The sequence below is a fragment of the Macrotis lagotis genome, chromosome 6 (assembly GCF_037893015.1).
Source record: "Macrotis lagotis isolate mMagLag1 chromosome 6, bilby.v1.9.chrom.fasta, whole genome shotgun sequence".
Lineage (NCBI taxonomy): Eukaryota > Metazoa > Chordata > Mammalia > Peramelemorphia > Peramelidae > Macrotis > Macrotis lagotis.
In genome coordinates, this window is record NC_133663.1 from 220,099,088 (window position 1) to 220,117,613 (window position 18,526).

At 34.2% G+C, this 18,526-nt stretch overlaps 1 protein-coding gene across 10 annotated transcripts in view; it reads left to right on the forward strand.

Annotated features, from left to right (window-relative positions):
* ADGRG2 (adhesion G protein-coupled receptor G2) overlaps positions 1-18,526 on the forward strand; it is a 163,333-nt gene that overhangs the window by 60,723 nt on the left and 84,084 nt on the right. The window contains exon 2 of one of the 10 annotated variants that reach the window (XM_074192315.1): positions 8,526-8,642. The exons of the other annotated variants lie outside the window; for them this stretch is intronic. Within the exon in view, the coding sequence (XP_074048416.1) occupies positions 8,570-8,642 (73 nt within the window). The 5' untranslated portion in view covers positions 8,526-8,569. The remainder of the gene's footprint in view (positions 1-8,525; positions 8,643-18,526) is intronic. 10 annotated transcript variants of the gene reach the window in all.

Sequence of the window (18,526 nt, forward strand, 5' to 3'; positions counted from 1 at the left end):
AAACCAAAACAAAACAACCAAAAAATCCTACAGAATCTGAATGAAAATGTTCACTTTTTAATGTATTTTTTGTATTAATGTATTTTTATGTATTTCTTTCCTATCTCATGGTTTTGTTTTTTTTCATTTAATTGAAAATGACTAATCTATAAATATATATGTTAAATAACAATGTGTATGTACAATATTCACCTGACTCTTCACAGCTGAGGGAAGGAAAGTGAGAAAGGAGGGTGGAAGAAAGTTATGTAACTTAAAAATATGCATAGTGCATGTGGATGAGCATTGAAAAACTTTCATAACATTTAACTGGAAAAATAAAATATCAATTGAAAAAATTGTTTTTCTTCAATCACAGTATAAAGATTTGACAGGAAAAGCAGCAGAACTCCCCCCCCCCCAGCTTTATTGGAAATTTAAAGGGGAAAAAGCTGGGATTGATAAAGGTATTTAGTTTGTACTTAGGTGGGGTAAAAATGGTAATTTGTACAATCAGCTCCAAGAGATAAGGAGAACCTATGAAATCATTTTTGGAATGTCAGGGTGATATAGTTAATTAAGTACAAGGAAGGAAGAAGGAGTGAGATATTTATAGATCAGAATGTGCTGGTTCTTGCATGTGCAGACTTGTCTGAGCAGGGTTGGAGGTCATAAATAAAATCAGTATTTTTCTAATCAGAAGCCAAGATGTCTGTGGAGGTCTTGGATGTCATTCTGTTAATGATCGGATGTTTCTAATTCTACCAAAACCAAAACATCTTTCCTTCCTTCTCCTTTCTTTCTTCTCCCCTCCCTCTTTTCCTTCTTTTTTCCTTTTCTCCTTTTCCTTCCTTCTTCATCTCCATTGACTTTAACTTCAAAATACTGCTGTAGTCATTATCATTTCCTTTTGGGAGAAAGAGTGGGAGACACATGTTACAAGTGTTCTCCATTTCTTAATAGCACATAAATCATAGACTGAATACCATTGGACTGTCTCAGTTCAGATTCTAATTATTGCCATGAAATTTTGATTTTTTCCCCAAAATCTATGTGTTACAACCATTTCAATTACTATTCCTTAATTTTTGTCACAAGCTTTGTCAAAGGCCTATTCCGGCAAGCATTTTTAAATGTCTTTATTCAGGTCTTTAACCAAAGTTTCAAGTGACTCATATGTTATGGATAGAGTTTATTCCTCCACAAAGGACAGGATAAAGATTAAGAGAGACCTGAGGAATGCAAAGTTACTCAGTTGTTTTATTTAATTAACTGCTCCTCAGAAATGCTACCTTAAATGTGCTTTGATATACTTTGATATACAACTAGACTCCTAAAATGAGAAAATAAAAGGAAGTGCATTAATGATGGTTGCAACTAAGATAATCAGATCATTTTTGAATAAGAAAGGAGCTGAGTTTTTTTAAAGGTCTTTAGGATTATGCTATTATTCATTACACTGATGTTCTAATTTTATATCCAAACTTTTTAATGTGTTTTCCTCTATCTAGGAATTTATTCATAGGATGTTCTTTTAGCAAAGTCATTATTAGGTTTCATTAATAGATATGTATTGTACAAAAGAGGACAATGACAACCTATTTTGCTCAGCCCTAGTTAGAGTGCAGCTGATGCTTTGTATTCAGTATGGACATTAGATTTTATTTGACAGATTTGACAAAATAGAGCAAATCCAGAGAAAGAGCAATGTCATTAGAGAACAGGACAATATGACATAGGAGGACTGGTTGAAGAAACTGCAGATGTTCAGTTTAGAAAAGATTTAGGACAGACATGAGGACTGTCAGCTTTTTAAAGAGTTGGGTCAGTTAAATATTGCAGTGAGTTAAGAGTACTGGAACTGGAGTCAGGAAGACTCTTCTTAATTTTAGATCTGGCTTCTGATACTAGTTTTATGATGCTGGGCAAGTCACTTAACCCTATTTGTCTCAGTTTCTTTATCTGTAAAATGAATTGAAGAAGGATATAACAAATTACTCCAGTATTTTTGCCAAGAAAACCCAAAAATAGGGTCATAAAGAGTCAGACAAGACTAAAACAACTCAACAACAATAACCTATGGAAAACTTCTGCTAGGTCTGTCCAGAGGCAATTTTGTAGTACTGATAGAAAGTCATCAATGATGACAGAAAGACCTGAGTCTGATGCAGGGGAAAGATGAAGAGAATTGCGAATGTCAAAACTCGGTGGAGATGTAAATTGACTAGAAGTAGAGAATTATGATTCTAACAGAAACAATTTGTAATCTGCTCAAATTGAGCGGAGATTCCCATTACCATTGATTCATTGGTTATTGTAAAATTTGTATCCTGATCTCCTTATGTTTCACCTTCTACCTAATTCTGGGTCCAGTAGGGTAAGGGAGTTTACCTTTTGCCCTCAGGATTTGAGGCAGGACAAAAAAACCTGGGTTGGACTCCAGCTCAGGGCCTCCAGTCTTCTTTGACCTGTGCTCCAGCCAACAAAGCTTGGCTGTTTTTTTATCTCTCTCTCTCTCTCTCTCTCTCTCTCTCTCTCTCTCTCTCCTTAGACCTTCCTTTGTCTTATAACCTTTTTAATAATTATTTTGTTTTTTTTCCACTCTTGCTTTCCCGAGTCTGAATAATGATTTCTCATAGACAGAACCTAACTCAAGTAACCAATGATTACAAGTCCACATTCAACCCCAGACCCATCCTGGTTATGTGACCTTGGTCAAGTTATTAACCTTTCCAAGCTGTAGGTAGTTATCTAAGACACTAAGGTGCTTTCCTTCATTGGTAGATTGTTTTTCATTGCCTCAGAATTCCCCATACCAATAAATTCATAACTCCAGTCCAAGCCCTACCCTTTTGGTTTAGGAATACCGAGATAGTAACAATGGGTAAAAGGTAAAGGAAGGAAAATTTTTGATTCTGTTGAAATAAATATTTTCAAATAACCAAAGCTGTCCAAAAGTAGAATAATAATAATAATAATAATAATAATAATAACAATAATAATGATAACGATGATGATAATGATGATAGCTAACTCCTATATAGTGCTTCTTCTGGGCCTGGCATTATATTATCTTAGTTGATCTTCACAACAATCCTGGAAGGTAGATACTGTTATTATCTGCATTTTTAAGATGATAAAACTGAGGCAAAGAGGGGGTAAGTGATGTGCTCAGAGTCATATGATGTTTGTCATTCATTTTCAAAGAAGACCATGATGTTATGGTGAATACCATAACAAGCACATGAATTAGTTTTGAGTGAGGGGATGCTATGCTAAGTCACCAGCCTCACTTTCTCCTCCAGAGCTACTGGGTCCAGTAACCAGATATGAATCAGGACAACTGGAGATGGCCTTGTATGCAAGGCGATCAGGGTTAAGTGACTTGCCTAAGGTCACACAGCTAGTAAGTGGCAAGTGTTGGAGACAAGATTCTAACTCCCTTCTTTCTGGTTCCAAGGCCAGTGCTCTATCCACTGTCTCATGGCTAATAAGTGTCTAAGATTCTATTTGAACGTAGGTCTTCCTGACCCTTAGACCTAACACTCTATCCACGGTGATAGCTATTTTTGTTGGTAGTCTTCAAGTGGGACTGGTTGGCTACTTGTTAGAGGAATTATAAAGCAGGATTAATACTTCTTGTAAGAGCTCGACTTAAATGACCTCTAAGGCCCTTTTGTCTCTGATTCTTTTCTTAACACATTTGAATATGCAGTAAAATTTCCATCTATCTGTGATAATTAAGATTAGAACAATTTGAATTAGTTAAAAATCTCAGTTAAGTGATATTTTAAATTTAATGCTATTTTATTTTTCCCCAAAAACCTTAATTTGTCTAAGCCAAGTATAAGCTAAAGAATAAATAAAAATGATTTGTAGCTACCTCTTTTACTATTACCAGTTGTGAAAATTGCATTGTCTTCAATAAAAACTCCTATGTTTGTCTTTTAAAACCTGGCCCCATCCTGGCCCCAATTTACTCATCCAACTTGATTATATATTACTCTCCTTAGAGTCAGCCTTTTCTCTAGTCCTCCCTCATGACCCTTAATCTCCTGTGACTGGAATATATTTCCTTCTCAACTCTACTACATCCAAACCCTCACTTTAATTTTGTATTCAAATCCTGCCTTTTCCATTAAAATTTTCCCTGATCACCATCTGCTAATGCTCTCTCATTAAATGTGCATATCTACACATATATTTGGGTGAAACCAGAGCTGGGACAGCTGAACTGGCTACTAGAGTTCGGTTCTGCCTATGAGGAATCATTATTCAGACTTGGGAAAACAGGGGTGGAAATAAAACAAAAATTTATTTAAAAGGTTACAAGACATAGGAAGACATAGGGAGGGGGGAGACAGAGAGAGAGAGAGAGAGAGAGAGAGAGAGAGAGAGAGAGAGAGAGAGAGAGAGAGATAAAAGTAAAAGAACAGCCAACAGCCAAGTAGTGTTGGCGGGGCCATGGTCAGAAGATTGTGACCCTGAGCTGGAGTCCAACCTAGGTTTTTATGTCTTACCTCTCATCCAGAGGGCAAATGGTAAACTCCTTTCCCCTATATTGGACCAGGAATTAGGTAGAAGGTAAAGTCTAAGGAGATCAGATTACAAATTTTACATTAAACAATCCAGTTTGAGTAGATTACAAATTGTTTCTGTTAGAATCATAATTCTCTACTTCTAGTCAATTTACATCTCAAGAGTAGGTGGTAGTCAATTTACATCTCCACTTCATTTTTCCCCTGTATCAAACCCACCCAGGGACACCAAAAATGTTGCTGGAGAAATTGGGGTGAGGAGACCCAGTTGTGGTTCCTTTTAGGGGTGAAGGACTCACCAATCTCTGATTCAGAGAGGTAAGAAAGGCTAAAACTTTAATTCAAAGGTTGCACAAAAGTTTACAAGTTACTACAAAGAATTCACAGGTTAAGTCCTTTGGAGAAGCAACAAGATAGTGAGTTTCTTAAAGGACAGGCTGATTAGTAGGTGAGGTTAAGAAAGGCTAAGGAGCATAAAAAGAAAAAAAAGGAAAGAAAAGAATCTTAGATCAATACAGATCCAGTCACGTGGCATTGGGGGTCATATTGTTCCAACAGTATGGGCTGGATCATGTGGATCCTGCTTAGAGAAGAGCAAAGTTGAGGAGTGGCTTATCACCTGGCTCCAGGTACTCTCCAATGGGCATGCCACAGAGGCAGTCGCCAAGGAGTGGCTAAGACAGTGTTCACTGAGCCCAAACACCTGCTCCAAAGAGTGTGGCCAAAAAGTAAAGGAGTTTGAACACTGCCCCCCCGCCAACAGTGCAACTCTATTTCTAGAGTTTCCTTGCTACAATGTATATCTATATATGTAAATATCTTTCCCAGTAGAATGTAAGTAGGGCTTGGTTAATTTTTATTCTAGTGCCTAGTCATTAGGCAATTAATTAATTAGGTGCTTAAAATATGTTTTGATGAATTGATTGATCAATTAAAATACTTTTGCTATAATGTTGCTTACAATATTAATTTACACTTTGAAAAACGAGGTTGAGATTTGCTTTGAGGGAAGATAGAGTTGAACTAATTTAAGCTGCATAAAGAAAATCTTCAGGTAAAACTGCATCCTCCTATTCAAAGTATCAGAAGGTCTGAGTTAGTATGTATAAATTTTTAGTTTTTGGTTTGAGGATTTGGTTTGAAGTTAGGATTTGAGATCTGAAGGTTAGGGCTTAAAATTCAGTTTCCAGTACTGTTATTACCCATATCTTCAGAGAAATCCAGTGGGCTATTATAATTAACAAAACTTTGCAAAAAACAAATGCAGCTATCCAATTGTGAAAAGCAGTAAATAAAGCAGCTGGATGAATTTTCCCTCCTTTATTTAAACATAGCATTCTTATTTTATTTCACATAACACCTCCCATTTTGATTCCTCAAGAACATGTCTGATTTCCCTTCCTATGGGAAAGTGAGGTTTATATCTTATCCTTCCTTATATTCCCATGTCACAAAAATCTAGAGACAACTGCAGTTTTTGCCCAACCTGTGGGAGATCCTCCCCAGCTCATATTGGACTGATCAGTCACAGCTGAACACAATGTACCTTGACACAAACATCATTATATGTTACTTGTCTTCTTCAAGAATGAAAAAATGAATACAATAACAACTTGGCAGATTGCACTTGCTAAAAAGAAATTTGTTGAATGAGTGAATATAAAAATAGAATATGTTTCTTTTTAAAGCAGTCAGATAATTCATTATCTTGGAAGATACAAGTTAAGGTAGTTTGACCATAGACCCAAATTAGCAAAGCCAGTTTCAATCATTCAGCAACATAGACGAACCTAAATATAAGAAGCAAATATTGGAGCAAGCATTGATAAAATATTAACTACTCCAGTCCTCCTAAGACCCTCACAATTCTATTTTCAGCAACAGAATTAATGAACTCCTATTTTCTTGTGGGACAAATCATCTCTCAAAATGTATTTGGGTCTGATATACTTTATGCTTACACTTCAATTTTAAAACATTTGTTTAACTGAGAAATTGCTCTTGAATTGTACACAATTATTGACCTTTAGGAAGAGAAACTTTTAATTTCAAATATTGCATCTCATACCACAGTCATCAACATAAGAAGACCATCTCCTAAAGCAAGGAAAGGAAGTATGGCTTTACAGTTGAAGCAGACTTGAAACATATCTCCTTACCTAGATTTATAGAAAGTTAAATTGAAACCCAGAGCACCAGAATATTATCATTCGAAGTCATTGTTGTTGAGTTGTTTCAGATACTTCATTACCCCATTTGAGATTTTCTTGGCAAAGATGATAGAGTGATTTGATATTTCCTTATTCAGTTCATTTTGCAAATGAGAAAAAAATGGTAGACAGAGTTGAATGACTTGTTCTGGCGCACACAGCTAGGCATTGTTAGTCTTAGGTTCTCCTTACTCCAGGGCCAGTGCTCTCTATCGACTTACGCCACATAGCTGCCTTTTCATCTCTTTCTTAAGTCTAAGACAATAAATAATAAATCAAACCCTGATATGTAGTGGTTTCAAAGGTGCAAATGCTCACACTAAAAATTTAATGATCTAATCTTGAGAGCCTATTTGAGCTGGCTCCAGTATATCCTAGACCTATTCCTATTCAGAAAAATCACACAATTGTGTGAAAGATAGATTGAAGTGTAGAGAGAGATGAGTCAGGGAGACCAATGAGAAGGCTATTGTAATAGTCCTTATCTGAGAAATGAGGGCTCTCAGGTGAGCTCTGAGATCTAGCCCCAGAAAGGTGGGCACTGAGGTCTTTTTTTGCTCTTAGGCTCTTTCAGAAGGCCACAGTCCTCTAATGATGATACAGCAAGATTCATCATTACTGATATACAAAGTTCTTTACAAATATTTCTCAGATCAGACAGCTCTCCCCTAATAGTACAACTGAACAAATTGAGCTAGCATTCCAAATTAGTTCCCAATATCTTTGACATCAGTTTGAAAACCCTTAATTTACATTTGTAGGTAATTTCCCTTTGAGAATGATGGCAAGAAATCCCCTATTCAATAGGTTTCTCCTTGACAGGACTAACAATACAAATCTCTTAGACAGGAGGTCAGGCACATCTATATGGCTTCTCTCCTCTGCCTTTATTTAGGGGAGAGAGAGGAGGGGAGAGAATATTAGGGAGGGGTAATACTTCTTTCTGAACTGCAAGTTCCCGAAACCTTCACGCCCCCTTTTCTCCATTACTCTCCTATCCACCTCCAGTCAAGAAAAATCAAGGAAATTATTCTGAATAGCTTCAAGGAAGATTTGGTTAATAGATATTGCTCCCACATTTGACCACCAAGGTCAAAGGCAGGTAGATTTGCAAAGGACCTATTGGAAGTATCCACAGCCTGAATCCCTTGCCTAACTTCCATAGAGACAATACAATAAGAAAGAGTTTGCTATAATAATTCAGGGTACATCTTCAGAGAAGAAGGAGGGGACTAAATTTGGAACACAAACTGTGAGATCCATCATCCCAAATGCCTCTGACTTGTGCTTTAGAGTCCAAATAGTGGCCAGTGAAGAAGCTCTTTTGGCTTGGAAAACTCCAGTCAATCAACAGTCATTTATTAAATACTTATTATGAACCAAGCACTATACTAATCATTGAGAATACTGTTTTTGTTAACAGTGACTTTTTGTGTCCCAATTTGTAGTTTTTGTGGCAAAGATGCTGAAGTAGTTGCCTTTTCCTTCTTTGGTTCATTTTACAAATGAACGAACTGAGGCAAACAGGATTAAGTGACTTGTCCAAGATCACATAGATAGTAAATACCTGAGTCTGGATCTGAACTCACGTCTTCTGATCTACAGTTCCTTAGACAATCCTTACCTTTACAGACAGAATGATTTAATAAGGGTGACAAGATATAATCAACCATGAACATAGAAAGAACCAGAAAATACTTTTGTTGCTACTAGGCTCTCACTCATTATATATGTGACATCTATAAGAAAATAGTAAATCATTCCAGTCTTCTTAATTTTTTTTATTATTTTCACTTAGGTTTTAAGTGATAAAGAGACTCCTGGGAGGAGTGAGGAAGATATATGATACCTGAATGTCTCTCCAGGGCACTGGTGTCACATTCAAATAGAACAGAGACCACTAATCCATACATAAGTATCCCTACTTCCCATCTTTTTGATTTAGCTGTAAAATGTACCATTGCTATGTTTTATCATATTTTTCTTTTTATTCTTAAATATCTCTCAATGTAATTTTACTCTGTTTTGGTCTATGCTCAGGAGTATACTAGGTCACATATGACTGCTTGACATGTCTGCTGAAGGGAGACAGATTAATTAATGTAGTGAGACAGGGATTACTAAAGTTTAATTTCATATCTGCTCCACATCCTTTTGGGGGCCAGAACTCTCAGCATTTTGTCTTTTGCCTATGCTGTTTTTTTGTGCACTTACTTTGGGGAATTTTGCTGGAAGTTCACTGAGTCAAGAACTAAAGTTTTCTTCAATTGCATCACTATTAATCGTTCAATAAATATTAAGTTGTTATGTAATCATTTTTATTGAGCACTAGCAGCATGATATGAGATGATCATAATAGAAACCAGCACCAGAAGGTCTTGCCAAATTAGAATTTGTTTTTATTTACTTACTTGGTTATGTAGCCAAAACCGTCTGCAAATATTCTGTTTTGTAGTCATTCCAGAAGAGCCAATCCAATCACATTTCTACAAAACATACTATTTTGTTTGGGGTGCACTCATTATAAGACTTAGGCATGGTGGCTTGTTTTTTAATCATTTCTCTGTGGAGCATTAATGAAATCCAGAGAAACACTACAACCAGATTACAAAATTTTTGAATTGGGTCAAAAATATTTTCTCATGGGTATAGTAGTATATTTAAAATTTACCCCTGGAATTCATCTCTTTACTTTTCCCTGACAATTAATAAGATTGATAGGTATTGCTATGCCAGTTTTATATCTATGGTGGCAGATAGTTGCTGTCTTCAGTGATGTGATTTAAGGAAGCACATGTGTATCACAAAATATATAGTGTTGAAGCCACTTCACATTTTATGTGATTGTTTATATGATGCCAAAGATCAGGCTGGAAGCTGTTCAGTTTAACATTCAGGTACTGGGTGTACTGAATTTTACACCTTCAGCTATTTAGAAACATAGGGAGTTTTTTGAAATCAAAAAGTGAAAGAAAAACAGATTTAGGAAATTAGTCTCTGGATTTTGCCTTTTGTATTCCACTTTTCAGACCATCAGTTCTTTATGGGTAAAATGAAATAATAACAGTTGCATACTTACCTCACAGAATTGTTGAAAGGAGAGTTCTTTGTAAACCTTAATCTACTGTAAAAATTGCCACTAATAATTATTAATCTATTATTTGGGGCACATAGGTCAAGTCTCTATAGGTTATTAACCAAGCTATCTACAAACTTGGGAGAGCTAGGATGCATAATGGACAGAGTACCTTTCCTGAAGTCAGGAAGACTGAAGTGGTTTGCCATTTTTTCATATATGTGCACATATATAGTAATTGAGAGGCTACTAACAAAGGTCTATACTTGTGTTGTGATATTTGCTAATGTAATAGCATATTCATATGCATGTGCATATATTTATCTATATGGCTATATATGTATACAAATTTAATTCACACATACATATGTATATGAATATCTATGCACATTACTAGACACAGGCAGACAGACAGATGCCTTCATCTGTTAAAAAGAAAACCTTGTTCGGATTCTCATTCTAATTGAAGAGGCAAACTCAGAAAGTTAAAAGTATTTTATTCAACATGGCAAGAAAAAGAACTGAAATTGAGCTGAGACCTGCTTTTATAGACAAATATAAGTGACTTCCTTATAAGAGTAAAGGTATTTTGAATGGATCAGTAATCATAAGGAAGTGGGAGAAGTGTTGCTTTGGTGCCTCCCTAAATATTTTGATTGGTTTTCATTTCAGAAGAGGAGATGAGGTTAGTGAGTATGTGCCATTACCATGCCATTTTATGCAGCTGCCTGCCAGGTACTCAAGTTTAAAAATGAAGTTTTAAAATGGCAACTCCCTGACTGACTCAGCACATTGGTCGATTTCCCACATATCTCTATCTAGGAAGAAATTTCATTTTGTTCATGACCTCAATTGGGGTCCAGCATTTTGACAATATCCTGTACTGATCTGCCATTTCTTCTCCCCATCATTTTGCAAAACTGAGACAAGTAGGGTTAAATGACTTGCTCAGGGTCCCACAGGGTCGAATTTGAACTCATGATTCAAAAACCAGCTCTCTGTGCTACCTAGCTTCAGTTTATCTGCATCTAAATACATGGCTATATTTATAAATATGTAAATGTATATTTATATATATGTTTACTTTATATGTAACATATTTATGTGTGGTATGTAAGTCATGTGCCTATATATAGTTAAATAATGGATGGATGGATAGACAGATAGACTGATAGTTTGCTTGATAGATCAATGACTTTCATTTGTAAGGAGAAAGAGTTACACTAGATAGTTTACAAGGTTCCTTCTAAATCTAAATCTATGATCAGCAACTGGGGAGTAAGACATTCTAGCTCTCATTTCAGGAAGGGATGCCTATCAGAGTTTTTTAACTTCTCACCTGACCCTAACTATCCTAGTTGATCAATTCTGCTAAAACATCCTTCCCCAACTCTCCCTACTACCTAGCCTAATCAGAGCTTTATTAAAAAAATTAAGTTGAAAGTTTATGAATAGAAGCTGAATGAAAGTTACTATAGCTTTATTTGTACATGTGTAGTTTAATCTAAGATTTCAAAAAAAGAAAAATAATTTGCAATCTGATCTGCCCTAATTTCCAAAGAAAAATAAGAAATCACAGATTGTGGTCCCTTTTTTTAGCAATGGAAATTTGTCATCTTTTATTGAGCAGGGTACTCAAAGTTATGACTCACTGGAAATTACAACCAGCTCTTTAGAAGTAATGGTAAGGAAGTTTAGTGAGACAACCAAGGGGAAACAGGTTGGTGATTGGGAAAATATAAGGCATATAGAAAAGTCATTTAGATAGATAGGTATTTTGAGGCAAGGTTGCATATGACAGACCCAGAAACAAGTAGACAAAAACAAAGACTGACAGAGACAGAAACAAAGACAAAAAGAGTGCAAAAATGTGAATAAAATTCAAAGAATTTGGGAACTAAAAGGAAATAAATGGAAAAAATCCTTTTTATTTATAGGAATATCTCTCCTTTGCATTTCCCCCTGGAATGGCCTTACTAACTATAACTGTAATTTATTTTGTTCTGGTTTCTTCCAATTAGAAAAAATCTTCTCTAAGTTCCCTTACTACATAGAACACAAAGGTCCATCTAAGTACTGGGTTGACTTTGACCCTGGGAGATTTTCAATTTTTTTTAATTAGATCTGGGTCAAATCAATGTAATAGAAGAAGGGAGATAAAGGTAAAGAATTTAACTGTTTACTATTTCCAAGTAAGTACAGGGAATACAAACAAAGGTAAAAAGAAAGATAATCTCTAATCTCAAACAAGAAAAGTAACACACTTAAAAGGGAGCTGAGGATGAGAAAGTGGGGAAATAACAGAGGGGACTCTCAGACTACACCTGATTTGAAGTGAATATGAATGACCTGAGAACTTTCCCCAAATGAAAATTAATTTTTATCTATCTATCTATCTATCTATCTATCTATCTATCTATCTATCTATCTGTTTGTTCATTCATTAATTCATTCATTTATTCATTCATTTCTTTCTTTCTTTCTTTCTTTCTTTCTTTCTTTCTTTCTTTCTTTCTTTCTTTCTTTCTTTCTTTCTTTCTTTTTCATCCATATGTACATTGATGATAGCAGGTCTAATACAATTGTCCTAGCTCTCTGAACTGCTGAGAGGAGCTGCTTCCATCAAGGTTGATCATCTTACAATGTTGTTGTTAATGTGTACATTGTTCTCTTCTTTCTGCTCCCTTCATTCAACATCAAATCCTGTAACTCATTACATGCTTTTGTAGAGTACAACCATTTATATAGAACAATAATATTCCATAGTATTTATGTACCATAACTTGCTTAGCCAATTCCCCCAGTTGATGGGTATACCCTCAATTTCCAAATCTTTGCCACTACAAAAAAAAACTTCTATGAATATTTTGGAACATGTGGGACCTTTCCTATTTTTTATGATTGGTTTTATGGTTTTTATTTAATGGTTTTATGATATGATTTTTATGATATGGTCCCTAGAATTGAAATTGCTACATCAAAGAAAACAAACATTTTTATTATTCTTTGGGCATAGTTCCATATTGCTCTCCAGAAAGTTTAGATCCATGCACAACTCTACCAGCAATGCATCAATGTCCCAGTCCTTGTACAACCTCTCCAACATTGATCCTTTTCCCTTTTTCTCATCTTGGCCAATCTGATAGATGTGAGCTGATACCTCATAATTGTTTTAATTTGTATTTTTCTAATCAATAATGATTTGGAGCATTTTTACATATGAGTTTATATGTGTATATATATATATATATATATATATCTTTAATTTCTTCATTTGAAAGCTGTCTATTCATAACTTTAGATCATTTATCAATTGGGGAATGACTTGTAACCTTATAAATTTGATTCTTTATATATTTTAGAAATGAGACCTTTATCAGAATCCCTAATTGTGAGGATTGTTTCCCAGCTTTCTGCTTTCCTTCTAATTTTTGCAATATTGATTTTATTAGTGTAAAGACTTCCTAAATTAATAAAGTCAAAATCATTCATTTTTCAGATTTTAAAGTACATTAATTCTTGTTTGGTCATAAATTTATCCCCTTTCCATAGATCTGATAAGAGTATTTCTTGGTCTATTAATTTATCTCTGATGTTTCCCCTTTATGTCTAAATCCTGTACTCATTTTGACCTTATTTCTATATAGGGTGTGAGATGTGGGTATATGCATAGTTTTTGCCATATTATTTTCCAGTTTTCCCAACAATTTTCATCAAATAGTGAGTTTGGGTTTGTTGCTGTAATCATTTACTGCAGTTTCTTTTAAATCTATCCTAATCTATTGATCTATTACTCTACTTCTTAACCAGTACCAGGCACTTTTGATGACTGCCGCTTTAAAGTATAGTTTTAGATTTGGTAGAGCTAGACTACTTTCCTTTACATTTTTTTCATCAGTTCCCTTGCTATTCTTGACCTTTTGTTGCTCCAGATGAATTTTGTTTCTATTTTTTTTCTAGCTTGGTAAAATAGTAATTTTATTGGTAGTAATAATAATTTGGTATGGCATTGAATAATAAATTAATTTGGGTAGCATTGTCATTTCTATTATATTAGCTTGACCTAACCATGAGCAATTGACATTTTTCCAATTATTTAGATCAGACTTTATTTGAGTGAGAATTGTTCATACAGTTTTTGGGTTTATCTTGGGAGGTAGATTCCCAAGTATTTATTGGTGTCTATAGTCATTTTAAATGGAATTTCTCTTTTTATCTCTTGCTCTCGGGCTTTGTTCTTCATATATAGAAATGCTGATAATTTATGTGGGATTATTTTATATCCTGCTACGTTGCTGATTATTTCAAGGAGTTTTTTTAGATGATTTTCCTAGGTTCTCTAAGTATACAATCATATCATCTGCAAAGAGTGAAAAATTTACTTCCTCATTGCCAATTCTGATTCCTTCAATTTCTTTTTGTTCCTTTATTGCTACATTTAACATTTCTAATACTATATTGAATAGTAATGGTGATAATGGGCATCCTTGTTTCATCCCTGGTTTTTTTGAAATGCTCTGAGTTTATTCCCATTACATAAAATATTTGTTTATGATTTTAGATATATACCATTTATTATTATTATTATTATTATTATTATATCTTTGAAAGATTTTATTTATTTTGAGTTTTACAATTTCCCCCATTATTGCTTACTATTTATTATTTTAAGGAAAACTCCATTTATTCCTAAATTTTCTAGTATTTATAATAGGAATGGATGTTATATTTTGTCAAAGGCTTTTTCAGTACCTATTGAGATAATCATGATTTCTGTTGGTTTTGTTATTGATATGTTTAATTATGTTGAGTGTTTTCCTAATATTGAACTATCCTTGCCTGCCTGGTATAAATCTTACCTGATCATGGTGTATTATCTGAGTAATAACTTGAGTAATAACTGAGTAATAAGTCTCATTGTTAAAATTCTATTTAATAATAATATTCATTAGGGAGATTGATCTATAATTTTCTTTGCCTGTTTTCATTTTTCCTGGTTTGGGTATCTGTACCATATTGATATCATAAAAGGCATTAGGCAGAACTCCTCCTTCTCCTATTTTTTAATATAGTTTATGCAAAAGAGGAATTAATTGTTCCTTAATTGTTTGGTAGAAATCACTCAGAAATCCATCTGGACTAGAGACTTTTTCTTAGGGAGCTTATTGATGGTTTCTTCAATTTCTCTATTTAAGTAATTTATTTCCTCTTTTGTTAATCTGGGCAGTTTGTATTTTTGTAAATATTAATCCATTTCACTCAGGTTATCCAATTTATTGGCATACAATTGGACAAAGTAGCTCCAAATTACCCTTTAATTTCCTCCTCATAGGTGACTAGTTCCTCCCCATTTCATTTTTAGAAACTGGTAATTTGGTTATCTTTTTTTAAAAATCAGATTAACCAAAGCTTTGTCTATTTTTATTGACTTTTTCATAAAACCAATTCTTAGTTTTATTTAAGAGATCAATGGTTTTCTTGCTTTCAGTTTTATTAATCTCTCCCTTGATTTTCAGAATTTCTAATTTAGTATTTAATCGGAGAACTTTAATTTGTTCTTTTTCTAACTTTTTAAAAGCTAGAAAAGCTGGAAAGCTAGAAGTTGCATAACCAATTCATTGATCTCCTTCCTCTATTTTATTCATATAGGCACTTAGATATATAAAGTTTCCCCTCAAAACTGCCATGGCTGTATCCCATAAATTTTGGTATGATGTCTCATTACTATCATTTTCTTGGATATGATATAATTATTGATTATTTGCTATTTGATCCACCCATTGTTTAAGATAAAGTTATTTAATTTCCAATTAGGTTTGGTTTATCTTTCCATGACCCTTTATTACATGTAATTTTTATTACATCATGGTCTGAGAAGTATGTATTTATTATTTCTGTATTTCTGCATTTGATTAAGGCTTTTGTGTCCTAGTACATGGCAAATTTTGCCATATACTGCTGAGAAAAAGGTATATTCTTTTCTATCCCCATTATTTTCTCCAAAGGTCTGTCATATCTGTTTTCTAGGATTTTATTCACCTTCTTAACTTCCTTCTTGTTTATTTTGTGGTTAGATATCCAGTTTTGAGAGAGGGAAATTGAGGTCCCTCATTATGAAAGTTTTGCTATCTATGTCTCCTTGTAATTCACTCAGCTTTTCCTCTAGGAATTTGGATGCTATACCACTAGGTGCCTACATGTTTAGTAGTGATATAGCTTCATTACCACTGGTGCCTTTTAAGAAGATGTAGTTTCCTTCCTTAACCTTTTTAATAAGATCGATTTCTGCTTTTACTTTATCTGAGATCAGGATCACTAGCCCTGATTTTTTACTTCAGCTGAGTCATAATAAATTTTTCTCTAAACTTTTACCTTTACCCTGTGTGTATCTCTGCCTCAGATGTGTTTCTTGTAAACAACATATTTTATGATTCTTGTTTTTAATCCATTCTGCTATCTGCTTTCATTTTATGAAACAGTTCATCCCATTCACATTTACAGTTAAAGTTACTATTTCTGTATTTCCCTCCATGCTATCTTTCTCCATTTGTATTTTTCTCTTTCCTTTCCTCTCCAAAATTTTACCTCCTTTTCTTTTTGACTTTTCTTTTACAATTTAACTGTTGGTTTATTTTCACTTATTCTCTTTTATCAGTCCCTTCTTCCCTTATCTTTCCCTTTCCTCACCTCCTCCTTTCCTGTTGATTAGGAAAAATTTTTAAACTCAAGTGAGAATGTATCTTATTACCTCTCTGAGTCAAATCTATTGAATATAATTTACTCAGAATTCACATTCTCCCTTCTTTCTCTTCATAAATATAAATCTCTATGTCTCTTTAATTGGTGTTATATATTGTTCTAGTACTATTGATCAGATGTCATCAATCACAGTTTGATTATTTGATGGCTTGATAAACTCATATTATTATCAAAGTATTCACAGATTGATTAATTGATAAGCAGCATTGTCTCAAATTACATCAAATTATAATTATAATCATTTTTTTATCTTATCTTAGCCCCCTTTCAAGTACACTCCAGGGACACATAACCCTCCTCATGAGCCAAAATATCATCCAAAGCCAAACCATTTCTTGAACTATTTGTACCCCTCCCCCAGACCTATTTTCTCTCTCACTTTACCTGCCCTCCCCACCTAAAGTACTTAATCCTTTGTTAAATGAAACAGAGATTAAGTCAAACTCCAATCTAATTAACTACAACTAAGTATTGGGAGGCTATGAAAAATCTCACCTGAGAACTTTATAAATGATTGGAGCTAAGCTTTATTGACATAGCAGAATTAAAGTGGATCAGTGGATAATGAGATGTTTAAATTTAAAGTTAACACTCCCGCTTTAAATCAGGGCTTTTTGTTTTAAACATAGTGCTATCATCTTAGACCTCTTCAATGGAGAGACAAGACCCAACTATATTCATATCCTTTAAGTCTAATCTCTTTGGATATATTTGATCCTTTAACTATCCTGAGAGAAATAATGTTCTCAAGAATTAGAAGTGTCATATCTTCCCTTTTAGAGATACATACAAAATGATGGCCTTGACCACCATTTGTCTTGTTTTGTTTTGATTTTTTCCTTCCCCTTTTCATTTATCTTTTTATGCAACACTTGAGTTGTGCATTTGGTGATTGAATTCTGGATTTTATGTCAGGAAATTCGGAGGTCCTCTGTTTTGTTGAACATCTATCTTTTTCCCTGACAGCATATGCTGAATTTTGCAGGGTAGTAAATTCTGGGTTGTAATTCCAGGTACTTTGCTATCATATATATGCTATTCCAGGTTTTCCAATCCTTCAGTGTTGAGGCTGATAGATCCTGTGTGAGCCTGATTGTGTTTCCTTTGTATTTGAATTGTTTTGTTTTTTCTTCATGCAATATTCTCTACTTTATTCGAGAATTCAGGAATTTGGCTATAACAGTCCTTGGAGTTTTTATCCCGGTGTCTCTTTCTGGAGGGATTCTGTGTGTTCTCTCAATGATTATATTGTTTTCTTGTTCTAGCAAATTTGGACAGTTTCCTTCATAATTTCCTGGATGACATTTTCCAGGTTCCTTTTTTTTTCATCTAGGCTTTCACTAGAAAGTCCAATGATTCGTAGATTGTCTTTCATGGATATATATTCCAGGTCATTTGTTTTCCCTAAAAGGTACTTTACATTTTCTTCAATTTTTTTCAATATTTTTATTTTTTTGATAGTTTCATAGATTCATTGATTTATATTTGTTCAATTTTAGTTTTTAGGGCTTTATTTTCTTCAACTATCTTTTGTGTTTCTTTTTTAAAGGTGTTGGATTCTCTGGTCAATTTTCCTAATTTTCCTGCATGACTCTCATTTTTTTCCATTTTTCTTCTTACTCTCTTCTTTGTTTTTTTGCTTGTTTGTTTTGGCAAGGCAGTGGGGTTGAGTGACTTGCCCAATACCACACACCTAGGTAATTATTAAGTGTCTGACTCTGGATTTGAACTCAGGTCCTTCTGACTCCAGGACCAATGCTCTGTCCACAGTGCCACCTAGCTTCCCCTCTTCTTTGGTTCTTTTAAATTCTTTTTTTAAAGCTCTTCCATGAGCTTTTGTATTTCAGTCCAATTTACAGACTGTTTTGATACTTCCCCTGTGAGTTATTTTTCATTGATTTCTTCATTAGATGTGGCATTGTTATCATCTTTGTCTGTGAGGTACTTATCTATAGTGAGTGCAT